Here is a 13518-nt window from a genome sequence, read left to right as displayed (position 1 = left end):
GTTGACCAGTTGCAGAACCCACCCAATAGTGTGGTTAAGAAAAATATGAGCTCCAGACCTAGGGTCTAAGATCGCTGGCTTTATCGCCAGGTAGAGAGAACCTGTACAAGACCCCTGAAGTTAGAGCTAGAGAAGGAGTAACAGCTTACTGGAGAGAAGATGAATGCCAGTCTGCTTACCTAGAGGAGAGCCTGCCCTGTATAGTCATCAGCCTAGTTGGCTGAAAGATCTGTGCAAGGGATTTGTGTACAAATCCTCCTGGAGGAGTTGCATATGCATTGAGAGCAGAAGCTACCTTGCTGTGAGAGGAGTGCGGTAAGTGTAGCACTAGAGAAGAATGCTTTTTTATAAAAGAATAACAGCGCTTTCCAATGAAGAACAAATACCGTGACCATCTAGATTAGAATCTGAGAGGGGCTTCTTTCTGAAGCTAAGCACTCCAAATCTCCTACAAAGCAAGGGTAGTGTCTGGTGAAATCTGTCAATACCAGCATGGGTATTCGAGGGACTAGGCAGCAATACGCCCCATGTGGTCCTCAGTGCAATTTGAAAGTTTGCCACTCCGGCTCCACTGAAGGAGAAGGCAAGTCGGTGCCCAGCAGTAGGGTACCTACTTAAACTGCCTGACTGGTCTCAACGTTTATCAAGACCTTGGGGAAGACCACTGAGAGAGAAGACAAGTGAAGGCCTAGCAGGAGGGTACCCACTTGAACTGCCTGACGGGCTTAACATTTGTCAAGGCTTTGGGGTGGAGAACACTTGTAACTACTGTAAGGTTCAGAAGGGTTCCAGGCAACTGGTAAACAAAGCAGCAGTAACAAAATATGTTTGGCATATTAGAAAGCGAAATTGAATCTGGCTGTAATTAGGCTTTGTCATTGTGGCAGAGGTCTGCCATCATTGTGTGGTGTTCCCCAAGACAATGCCCAAGGTTGCCACCATATAGCCTTTAATATTTATGTTAAGAAACTGGCACAGTGTATCTATGAAGTATTTATCTTTAGTATAAGTTTGAAGATTCTTCTTAACTTTATGGGGTTCTAGTGAAACAATATTTGTTTTTCCGCTCATGTACTAACACTTTAACAAATGTAGTTATCAAACCATTAATTATGGTGTCACAAGCAACGAGTGCTTGTGTAACAAAAGGGTCACAAATACCATACTTCTGTAAAAGAAATTAAATTTGTGAACTAATTTTCCTGGATATAGAATGTAACTTTTGATTGGCATCCTAATACTAAAACAAATGTCAATTGTTTTTTTTTATAGCAATTTTTCATGTCGTAAAAATGGAGTCTTGACTATAGCGGTCACATTTAGAATAGGATATAACACCTTCTACATCTTAGATAAGGATTTGCAAACTGGGAATCTGTTAGCTGAATTGTACAATATGATGACATTTCACAATCATTTGTATCAACACTCAATATTTGACTTGGGAACATGCATTTCAGATTGGTATGCTGCTTAATTGTGCTGAATATGAAATATTGTTTTATGGAGGGTTGTAAAAGCTATAAGAGGAATAGAATTGTAAATTTCTGTTTTTCAAGTGTGAGGCTGCAGATATTGCAAAAAGAAATCAAAATTAAGTTTTCTAGGTTGGAATGATTTTCCAAAGTTAATTTTAATAGCTGCTTTTTGGTTTTATTCTGTTTTAATTCCAGTGTTAATCGATTACAATCGAAGCTCAGAGTCCAAAAAAGGGACGACGTTAGAATCTCCAATGTATCTCAAAATGTTTCACTAACTGTAAGTGTCATCTGCTTTTTCATGTTAAGTAGTCATACTTACATAATTGATAAGTATTTTGCAGTAATAAGTACTGAAGTAGGGTATGTTAAGTAGTTTTATTCCTCAAAAGTTACAGGTAAAGAGCTGCCATAACTACTGCCACAGGTCTTTCTTCTCCTTCGCTCTCTTCCTCCAACTCCCAACACTCTACATTCTGAACTGACATCATTACATTCCAGATGCAGAGCATGTCATCAGCCTGCTCAGAATACAAAATTACCTTTTCCCTTAAAAATATATGTAAGACCTAACAGGATATAGCAAGAAAAGAAAACACCTCTATGCATATGCCTCAAAAATAAAAAGTGCACAAATACACAAGCAAATAACACTTAAAGGAAATTTCACAGAAAATTCCAAATTATCTGAAATTAATATGTAACCATCTGACAGTTACTCCTGCGAGCACCCATTGGAACCCCCACACTGGGTTTAGTTGGAGAGCCTGTCCCAAAGCGGTTGTTCACATTCCTGTTGGTGCTCAGAATACTCCTGGTAACCGCATCAGAATTGTGATCTGATCCTGACTCACTCATCCACACCCTTTCATTTCACCCGTCTTTCCGCATTCCACCAACAATTACTAGTTAACTCTGATGGAATTGCCACACACTTAATCACCACAGGTTCACCAAACTTTTCATCTCTTTTTTAACATGCCCACCCTTCTTGATGCAAACATCACCCACAACAAACTCTTGCTTGCGGTCACAATTACATTTTTTGAAACCTCTTGCTTTAGCTTCTGCTACTTTAGCCCTTAACACAATGTCACAATCCTTCAATTGAACTCCCTGTTTAAGCCATTTCCCAATCCACCCAGGACACACTTTAGTTGCTAGGTTTCTGCCCTTCAATAATTTGAAAGGAGACACGTGTGTTGAAGAATAGGGTCTGTTGTGATAGAACCAGAGCATACTATGGACAGCATTACTCCCAATGCACTTATTAGCAACTGCAGATACAATACATTAAACCAAAAAGCGATTCACGCACTCCACTTGACCATCGATTTGGGGATGATATAAAGAAGTTTTTATCCCCTTCCATGCGCACGATGGCCGGGAGCGGTCATGTGCAACGGTGCTCGTGTGCGCACAATGGCTCCCGGCCGTCATGACACATGGCCCGGAAATCCCTCTGGTGCAGTCACCAGAGGGATTTCTATTTCACCCCTATAGACTCAGGAGTTGTGGAAGAGCTTCCCCAGCTCTTGAGATCCGCCCCCAGCCCCCCACCCTGTTTTAGTGAAATGACGATCAGCGCGCACGTCGCGCTGATGTCATTTCACTGAAACTGAAATGAGCCTTTCTGCTACTATTCTGCCCAGACCCTTCGGCTTCTCGGTCAGCGTACCTGTTGAGACGTAGAGCCACGGAGCCGGACCGCCTGTCCCTCTCCCCTCCCCGGAGGGAGTTTCCCATGGCCCTGAAGTGGCAGGGGAGGGACGCATCGGGGGTAGAGAAAAGACTAAGGAGCATAGGCTGCTGAACTGACTGCCAACTTGACCTAGTACTAGATCTTCAGAGGAACCGAGGCACATAGGCTGAAGGCAGGGAAAGCAGTGGTGGAACGTGCCAGGAGTTGACTAAGAAGTAGAACAGAGCGCAGGCTGTGCTGGACCCTGCGAGTACTCCAAGCACAGATCTGAGCCACGGTCTAGCACCAGGACTCCTGAGGCACTGGTGAAACTGGAAGTGAAATGGGAGGTGAGCTGACGCCGGGCCGCTTGTAGAAAAGAGCGAGCAGGTCGTGGTTGAGCTGGGTGGGGTGAGATCAAGTCTGGAGCGCGGCCTCTGCTATCAGAGGCTGTAGAGTGTAGTGCCCGGGTGCGCCGTGGAAGCGGCTCAACTAGGTTGGGTGCGGCTGTGGCTCCCCAGTATGCCCTGCTCCAATTCTTGTTTCCGATCACTCCCCACCTTCACACAGCCACGGGAAAATATATTCCTGTTGCCTCCTATTCCAACCACCAGTGATCGTTGCCCCATATCCCAACCTTCAGAGATTGGGCCATAGACAGAGGCCATTGGCGACCCACAGAGGGGTCGGTATTGCTATGCGATTGCTGCACTGGAGGCTTCGACACCGCAAACGAGTGGAGAAGTGGAGACAAGCGGCACCAGTCGGAGGAGAAGGGCACGGCAAGAGCGCTTGCTATGAGGATAAAGAGAAGGTTTGATAAAGAGGGAACACAGAGGAGAACAGAGGAGACTGGAAATCTCTCTGGATTGTGCTTTGTGCCCTGTTCCCCGTGCCCTGCCTTCTTCAAATTGAACATCGGGCATTGCCTTTATACCCCACACCCAGTAACTACCAGCAATAGTCCTAAAAACATAATTAGTTACAAAATAATAGTAGCAAGAGGAAAAAAGAATAATTGACAACAAAGATTGTCAATAATAAGGTCCGCCCGTCAGCGTGGGACCTTGCCTCGACCCCAGTTAAAACGGCGGAGAAAGAATGAGGGGATTTCAGATTTTGGGGACGATCTCCTGTTTAGTCAAAGCAGCCCCAAGGGAGTCACACCACGAGAGCAACCTAAATCAATAGTATTTTCTCCAAACATAAATTCTCCTGCAGATGTTCAATTCTCAGGAATTCGTAATAGGCCAAGTAGTCAACAATCTTTGATTATAGGATACCTTAAGCAGAAGAAAATTGAAAATAAGGTGATCGTGAATGGAGCATCGCCAGTGTCTGTTTGTGCCAATGAGGATCAAACATCTGAGATATCAAAGACTAATATAGTTGTCTCGCATGGCTTAGGCCCAGGCATAGGGCAAAGGTTGGAGGAAGCCTTTTTTTACCAGAGTCGGAATTAGAGAAAGTCAGTAGTGATTCACAACTAGCAAACAACTACACTGGGAACTGTTCACCTTCAGCCATTGTACAATCTACTAGTCTGTTTCAGGTCCAAGCTCAGGTTCACGCACCCATAGCTTTTAAGGATTATATGTCCCCTATTGTAGTATTTGATGGGCGTAAAGATTCATTAATTCCAATACCACAAGGTCTTAATCAAAGAGACATTAACTCCATTATTAACATATCTTCTGGTTCAGACCATAACTCAAGTGACGATGTCTTTCTGTCCTGATTTACTATACCCAAATCAAAAATCTTGAAGGGCTGTCAACCCTTGCCAGAGTTATTTTCCAGTCCAAATGGCAGTGAAAAGTTATCCAGTATAGCTCAGGCAAGTTTAATTTTGGAAAGTAGTATCATTAAAAGAGATCAGTCAACTTTGGTTCCAGGCAAACCTTAGTTGAGAAGGCGCCAACCTCAGAAGAACCCATTAAATCTGTGCAAACTGATTCTATGATTAATCCGCTTAGTTCAGCGGATCTATCACTACTTGCCAAATATGATGAAAACTTTCGGGACAAATCCTGTGCCTCAGAAAATAAACAAAGTAGCACAGATTGTGGAATTTGGGGTAGCTTACTCAACACAATAGACAATATTACCAGCGCTCTTAACTTTCACTCGGATAAATTGAACATTCAAGTTGACTTACTAAATACCCTTGCCATCTACGTATCCAGAATCGATGCCAAACTGCTTCACCTTTCAAACCAGGTTACCAAAGTACAAACAGCTAAAGGAGACCAATCGTTAACATGTACCTGTGCGCAACTAATCGATAAGATCTCAGAGATACCGACCATCGTGAGATCCATGGTGCAAGAGGTAAAGACGATGTCAGACAGAATTGTACAAAATTAATTAGCCCCAATTGAACATAACCAGGGCACCGTTTTGGAAATAAAAACTTTAACTCTGGGACCCCCAGACAAAATTGGGAACTCCCATGCAAAAAGAGTTATAAGAAGAACTTCAACATCAAAATATAACCACAGTCTTAATGAAAATAGAAATCAACAATATAATACAGCATTAACTACCAAGAAAGTTGAAGTAAGAGACAACCAACCCACAAATGACAACATAAAATCAAACACGCCATTGAAACCCCAGGATCTGAACGAAGGAAATGTATCTATGGATCAAACTTCAGCAGATGAAGTTATTGTTGAGCAAACTATCTAGATCCATACTTCAAATCCTAAAACAAAGTCAGAAGGTGTACCTAAAAGGGCTAGAAAAAGACTGGGGATTTTTTTAAATTGTTTGATTTATTGTGTGCTTTCTTAAATCAACATCTTGCCAACAGAGCACACAGAAAAAAATGTATCCAATCTTTAGATCCTCAGAATCCTGTGGCAAAGAAATGACAGCCAGCTTATGCAGTGTATCCAGTAAACTCCAACATGACCATCTTTCTGAAATAACTCACGACAGTATATGTTCTAAAATCCCTGTAACATCCAACTCACAAGTGAGGGGTCAAGACCACACCAACAGAGGAAGAGAACAACCCGATGGAGAGCAACATGCTGTCACAAGGAACTCTGCCAATAATGTTGCCTTTTCGGAAAATAGCACAATTAACATCAAGTACACAGTACCCCCCGAACTAATCAAAGTGGATGATTAAATGTTTGGCAAAAGGGTCACTCCTGGTTTGCAGCCGATACTGGGGGAAAATAACAATACCAAAAAGAGAAATGAAAGACTGATGAACCATTAGATCCAGTAATGCAATTAGCATTTTACCCACAGTATACCACCAGAAGATCATACGATATCTTGAATCGAGGGAATATTTTGAAACTGTTGAACGCTATTCCTGAGCTCAAAGATTTAACATCGGACGGCTTAGATTCAGTCGAATTCAAACAAGATCCTTACAACATTAATAAAGCGATAACTGTAACATGGCACCAAGCAGACATAATTAGTATCATCTTAGAGAACAAAATCCAATTTAATAAATGGGGTATTAAAATATGGAGAATCATTGAAAACCAATATCCCACTTTGCTTATTCCGACGTCCAGACCTAATAGTTCTGTTCTAGGGGATCCTGCAATTAACTCAATTCTAAAAGGTCATTCGAGCAGTCTGAAAGGAGCCACAGGGTCGTCGATTAATTTAGATCTGACATCGGGGATCAAGATTACGACTTGGAAATCAGGCACTCGTGCATGTAAAGAGTTAAGGACAGACACAGCGCTTATTGATGACTGGACTTGGCTCCCCAAAATATTATCAAAAGGGAGTAACGACACGCACAAATGAAGCCCAAAGAATAATAACAACGTTTTAAAACCTTTTAATATTTGTTCATGGAACATAAATGGTATAAAGACGTTAATAGAAGATCCCGACGCAATAAGCTTCCTTAAAGATTTTGATGTTTTAATGCTACTGGAAACCTGGACGACGGAGAAGGAATCTCTAATTGGCTACCATGAGTATTTGAATGTTGCCTTACGTAAGTCAGTTTTTGGTTGTGCTAGTGGAGGCCTATCCACTTACATTTCTTTAAGTCTGGACGTCAAACATTTTGAAATCAACTTCCAACTGGCTTGGCTTATATGTATTAAATTAGTATTTATTCACCCCACGATACTTCTAAATGTCTACTTAAGTCCCAAAAATAGGAGATAATATCTCAATTTACTATCTTATGGGAAATAGTTAGTGTTGTATTACGACCATCCAGACGCAACGATAATAATCTCAGGGGATTTTAATATTCATTTCCTTAACCAAAACTGTGTTAACAAACCATCAAAGGCATTAACACAGCTCTGCGGAACTCAGTTAGACAAATTTAATCTTGTGTTATTAGAGGATGAAGACCAAACACCCACGTATAAAATATCTGGCAATTTCTCCGTCATTGATTACTCCATTATATGATCCGAGTTGGTAAACATCCTTCATAAATACCAAGTAATACTCAGGATAGAAAGCGATCACAACCCACAATCTATTTCCTTGGCATTTCCACTGGATTATCTATCAGAAGTGAGATTATTGCAAGTCGCTCCAATAGCTTTCAGCCTTAAGCTAGTATGGCATCTGAAAAATCTAAAGGAAATATTGGACTTTCTCAAACTTTTAATTAATAATGCCCAGGGAAGTCGATGGTTGATATCTGGCCCAATCTGTGTGCTGCACTTTTAGATCGCTTTCCCTCGTCCACATCATCAAAATGCTTCCTTATGAGGACAAAAAAATCAGGATGGTATAATAATCGGTTGCTTCGCTTTAAAAGAGAGCCTAATAGAGCTACAAGGGTAGTTTTTAGAAAACCAAATGGAGCGCAAAAAACTTGGGATATCCTTAAAATAAAAAATTCCAGAAAGCAATATAAATACGAGCTATGGAAATCCAAACAATCTTATTACAAAGGTTTATGGGCCAAATTACATTTTTCATGTAAAACTCGAAATCCCAAACTATTTTGGGGCATAATTAATAATCTGGAAAATGGTAGTAATAGGGGGAACAGTGCGAATATAGACGAATCCTGTTGGGCATCTTTTATCCATTATCTTTATGCTGCACCTTCAGCCTTACAACTCTCCTCTAACATTCACTGCCAGAACACAAATACATCAAGTAGCGATGAAGCCAGAAAATACAGTTCTGACCAGGTTATTGATCATTCAGAGTCATATATTGAGGGCTTGCAGCCTAAGGTGCATGTCCCGCTGTTTGCCCAAATCGAACCTCAAGAAACGGGGTTTTGGCATGGAGAGCAAGTCAAAAAAGCAATGAGCAGGGTCAAATCGAACGGAGCGCCTGGACCCAATGGGATTCCAAATTCAATTTTTAAAGCAAATCTTAAGCATTGGCCTGAGGTTCTAACGATTTTATTTAACAATGTCATTAAATCTAGATCAGTTCCTGACTCATGGCAAGGAAGCATAATCCAGCCAATATATAAAAGTGGCCCTCAAGACAATCCTGCAAATTATCGACTTATTGCATTGACGGACATGGAGGCAAAAATGTTTGCGAGTTGCCTCCTTGAAGATCCGGAAGACTGGACTTCAAGAAACAATTTAATTCCAGCTTTCCAAACTGGTTTTAAAAGAGGAGAATCAACTAGCACAAACTTGATTTTACTATCTTTACTAGGCGATGGGTCAAAATATAGAAAGCAAAAGTTATTTATTTGTTTTGTCGACCTTAAAGCCGCTTTCGATTCTGTTCCTTGAAATTTGCTATGGGGTAAACTTTTGGATTGGGGTATCCCAAAACAATTGCTGGATATGATGAAATTGTTATATTCCAATACATGGGTTCAGATCAAAATCGGAGATGGCAGAAGAACTACCCGTCGTCTTGAAACTAAGACTGGTCTGAAACAAGGCTGTGTACTTGCTCCATGTCTTTTTAATTTATTTATGGCCGATCTCCCTAGACACATCAAAGAAGTTAATGCTCACTTACCCTCACTTTTTGGTAACGAGATTAAATATTTGCAATATGCAGATGACACCATATTATTAAGTCATTCCGTTATAGGACTAAGAAGATTAATCGATTCTTTTAATCATTATATTACCCTTAATGGTTTGAAAATGAATACCAAAAAGACAAAAATAATGATTATAGGTGGTAAAAAAGCATATAAGAAAGAATGGAACATTAATGGGTTACTTATTGAAACTGTAAAAGTTTATAAATATATAGGAATAACATTTGATAATATGTCATTTAAACGGCACTTTACTAATCTCAAAGCAAAGGCAACAGCATTGTCTTTTGCTTTTAGAAAGTTGAGGGATAAGTCGGCAAGTCCAAACCATGAGCATCTACTGAAAGCAAAGTTGATTCCATCTTTGACTTAAGGCTCCATGATTTTTCGTGGTAAAGACGCGAAAATTCTTGATGACCTGCAAATAAGAGTTTTTAAAGCAGTTTTTAAGATTCCGAAGCACATAGGACATGTTAATGTTAGATTAGAATTTGGTCTGAAAGGCAATCTCTGGTACGGCAATCTGCCTTTTTAAAAATGCTATACTCATTATATCGCTCAGAACAAGATACCCTTGCCAACCAATGTTGGCAGTAGATAACAAGGTATGAGCCTGCTTGTAGCTGGAGATCCTTTTTAAACGAGAGTTTAAACAATTTTAATTGTCCAACATTTGAAGAAGAGGGGAGGAGCAAACCTGTTTATAAACAAACATTAAATAGATCAGCCAACCTATTATCGATTATCTTAGATAAAGATGAGCTTAGAATAAAGTACCATTCTTCGTCAATTACTAACTCATTCATTAAATTAGAACCCCAATTATATTTGTTGACCCACCTAAAATCATTTTTACGGGAAAAATTGATGTTACTGCGGTTTGGGAGATACACCACTAAGGACGGAATACCCAAATGGGGAAAAAATGGTCCTCCAACCCATTGTAGGTTATGTGGTTCCCATGATGAAACTTTAATACACATTGTGACTACATGCCCCCATTTGTTAGAAGAGCGGAAGACTCTTTTAAGACCTATTTTTAACGAACTGGTAGAATGATGGGAGAGTTGTCATTGGAAAGGGGGGAATCTCCCCTGTACAACGGTACCCCTCCCCAGTGGATCCCTGCTTGGGGATCGCCAAGAAGGGATCCACCCACTAGACACCAGGGAGGGGGGAGCAGCCCCTTGGGCAAGGGCCTTCACTCCCTCCATAAATAATTGGCATAATTCAGTATTCCTGCCCCCTGGGGAGGGGGGAGGGGGGAAGGTCACTAAACGCCAGGGATGTTTTTTTTTGCTCATTTGTTTTTAGGGTGGGGGCTGCCCGAAACTGGCATGCCAATGCCCCCACCCCTGAACCATTACTGGGGCAGATGGGGGCAGAACCGTTGGGGATCCATGCAAGCCATACTTTCCTGCACTCCCCTGAGTCTCTACATTTCAGAAATGTGGGGGTTTGGTAGGTTTCCCTGGATGGCTGGCAAGCCTGGGACCAAAAACTCATGTGATCCCCCTTGCAAAACTGTGTCAATTTCGGATACATAGGGGGCTTCAGAGTTTTTTGGCCCGGGTCGGCAGCCTTCTAGATAAACCTACCAAACCCACACATTTCTAAATCCTAGAGACCCAGGGGAGTCCAGGGAGGTATGGCTTGCGTGGGTCCCCCAACGTTTTCCCCACCCAGAATGCCCTGCAAACCTCAAATGTAGCTGAAAAAAAATCAGAGCGGGAAAATTCCAGAATGTACGTGGATCCACATATTTCCTACCACCCAGCGTTCTCCCAGGTCTCCTGATAACAAGAATACCTCACTCGTGTAGGTGGGTCAAGTATCCGCGACCGGCAAGGGCCCTAAACGTATTGAGGAGACATCAAAATTACCTTTCACAAAACAACCTGGTTTTGCAAGGTGGTCACCCAGGTTTTTGGCCCCGGGCTCGGCGGTATCATTTTACTCTGACACTAAGGAGAACGCTGTGGGGTTGGACATTTGTGCCGCCATGGTGATTCCACACTAACATATGTAGAAAATTAGTTTTTTTAGCAAAATTTGAATTTTGCAGGGGATTCTGGGTAGGGAAATGTTGGGGGATCCAAGCAAGCCACACCTCATTAGACTCCCCAGGGTGTCTAGTGTTTAGAAATGTGTGGGTTTGATAGGTTTCCGTAGCTGGTAGTGATCCCGGGACCAAAACCCCAGGCACCACCTTTTCCCCCCCTTATGCCCCCCCCCACCCCCCTCCTTACCCCCAAAAAACAGTAGTTTTGGTATAGGTAATTTTGAAGTCTCAACAGTACAATTTGGGCCATTTCATGTTGCAGCCACTATGCCTACCCTCACAAGTGATATTTATCGGGAGACCTGAGGGAATGCTGGGTGGTAGGAAATGTGTGGATCCACACAGATTCCATAACTTTTCCACACAGACAATTGAGAAAAAAGTGTTTTTTTTTCAGCAAAATTTGGGGTTTGCAGGGGATTCTGGATAGGAGAATGTTGGGGGACTCACGTAAGCCGTACCTTGCTGGTCTCCCCCGGGTCTCTAGTTTCCAGGCTTGTGTGGATGGCCGCCGGGCCAAAAACTCATAGGACCCCCCCCCCCCCCCCATGCAAAACCAGGTTGGTTTGTGATAGGTAATTTTGATGTCGCCTCAATAGGTTTTGGGCCCTTGCCTGTCGCGGGTCCTTGACCCACCCACGCGAGTGAGGTAACACTTATCGGGAGACCTGAGGGAACTTTGAGTGGGAGGAAGTTTGTGGATCCACGCAGATTCCAGAACCCATCCTGGATTCCCCTGGTGTCTAGGTTTGTAAATATTTATAGGTTTGCTAGGTTTACCTAGGTGCCAGCAGAGCTAGGGTTAAAAAAATACAGCTAGGCACTTTGCAAAAAAAGGGTCATATTTCACTGTGAAATTGTTGTGTCTCCACGTTGCGTTTTGGGCCGTTTCCTGTCAAGGGCACTAGGCCTACCCACACAAGTGAGGTAGCATTTTTCTCTGATGACTTTGGGGAACGCTTGGTGGGTGGAATTTTGTGGATCCACGCAGATACCAGAAACTTCCACCTAAGAAATGTGGGGAAAATGTTTTATTTCCGACAAATTTTTAGGTTTGCAAGGGATCCTGGGTAATAGAACCTGATGAGAGCCAGTCAAGTCAACCCATCCTGGATTCCCCATGGTGTCTAGTTTTCAAAAATGTATATGTTTGCTAGGTTTCCCTAGGTGCCGGCAGAGTATTCAATGGTTAGTCTCTATAAAGAAACCTTGAAGGATCTACACAAATGACCCCTTGCTGAATTCAGAATTTTGTCTAGTTTTCTAAAAATGTATAGCTTTCCAGGATCCATTATTGCTTTCATACCCACTTCTACCATTAACTGGAAAGAGGTTAAAAGCACAAAAAAATAGCAAAAATAGGCTATGTCCCAGAAAAAAGCCAAAACTGTGTAAAATATTTTGGGTTTCTGACCAACGTCTGCTTGTCCCTGAAAGCTGGGAAGATGGTGATTTCAGCACCACAACCCCCTTTTTTATACCATTTGCGGGGGAAAAAACAGACACTTTCAGCTGAAGCCCTTTTTTCCCATTTTTCCCCCAAAAAACAATGTAGCTGTATTTTGGCTAATTTATGGGACCTCTCCAGGGGAGTCCATAAACAGTGGGTACCTTTAGAAACCCCATTATGTTAAAAAAAAAAGGACTCAAATTTGGCAATGATACCTTATATGGTCAAAAAGTTACAGGGGTCTAAGCGCGAACTACCCCAAAATAGCCAAAAAGGGGTGGGGGGTGGGGCTGGCAGCGAAGGGGTTAAATGCTCAACAATTTCAGACCTCAAAAATTCCTTGACCTCTTCATTAACATATTGAACCCCATTGTCAGACACCAGCAATTGAGGACACCCTGATGAAGAAAGACATCCTTCAAGAACTAAATGACTTCTTTACCATTTGGTTCTGCCACAAATTTTACTTATGGCCATTTAGAATAGAAATCCATCAACACTAAAGCCAAGCGTGAATGGCCAGGTAAAATTAAAAGGTCTTACCAAATCAATTCCTATTTCTTCCCTTGCCTTTGAGAGACATTCAATGGGATATAAAGTGAGTTTTTCACAATTAGTCTTTTTTTCTGCAGAAGCACAGATCACACACTCATCGAACCCTGTCCGTGGCCAGCCACCAAAATGTTGGTCTTATCCGTTGTTTGGTGAATTCCCACCCCAAATGTCCTTCATGTGCGGTTTTAACAATCCCATGGCTTTTACCAGCAGAAGGCACTAATTTCTTTCTCCTTACCAATTAACCATCCTCTACTAATAATTCATCATTGATCTTCCAAAATGGTTGACAAGAATTACTTGAAAGTTGCG

At 41.9% G+C, this 13518-nt stretch overlaps 1 protein-coding gene across 9 annotated transcripts in view; it reads left to right on the top strand.

Moving 5' to 3' along the window:
* RBM44 (RNA binding motif protein 44) overlaps window positions 1-13518 on the top strand; it is a 1911902-nt gene that overhangs the window by 1385302 nt on the left and 513082 nt on the right. For all 9 annotated transcript variants that reach the window (XM_078681327.1, XM_078681325.1, XM_078681323.1 and 6 more), the window contains one exon: window positions 1674-1758. In XM_078681327.1, coding sequence (XP_078537453.1) covers window positions 1674-1758 — 85 coding nt within the window. The remainder of the gene's footprint in view (window positions 1-1673; window positions 1759-13518) is intronic.

This window comes from Lissotriton helveticus, chromosome 3_1, assembly GCF_964261635.1.
Source record: "Lissotriton helveticus chromosome 3_1, aLisHel1.1, whole genome shotgun sequence".
Taxonomy (NCBI): Eukaryota; Metazoa; Chordata; class Amphibia; order Caudata; family Salamandridae; genus Lissotriton; species Lissotriton helveticus.
The sequence above is the reverse complement of the archived record's forward strand: the minus strand, read 5'-3'. Positions and strand labels throughout refer to the sequence as shown.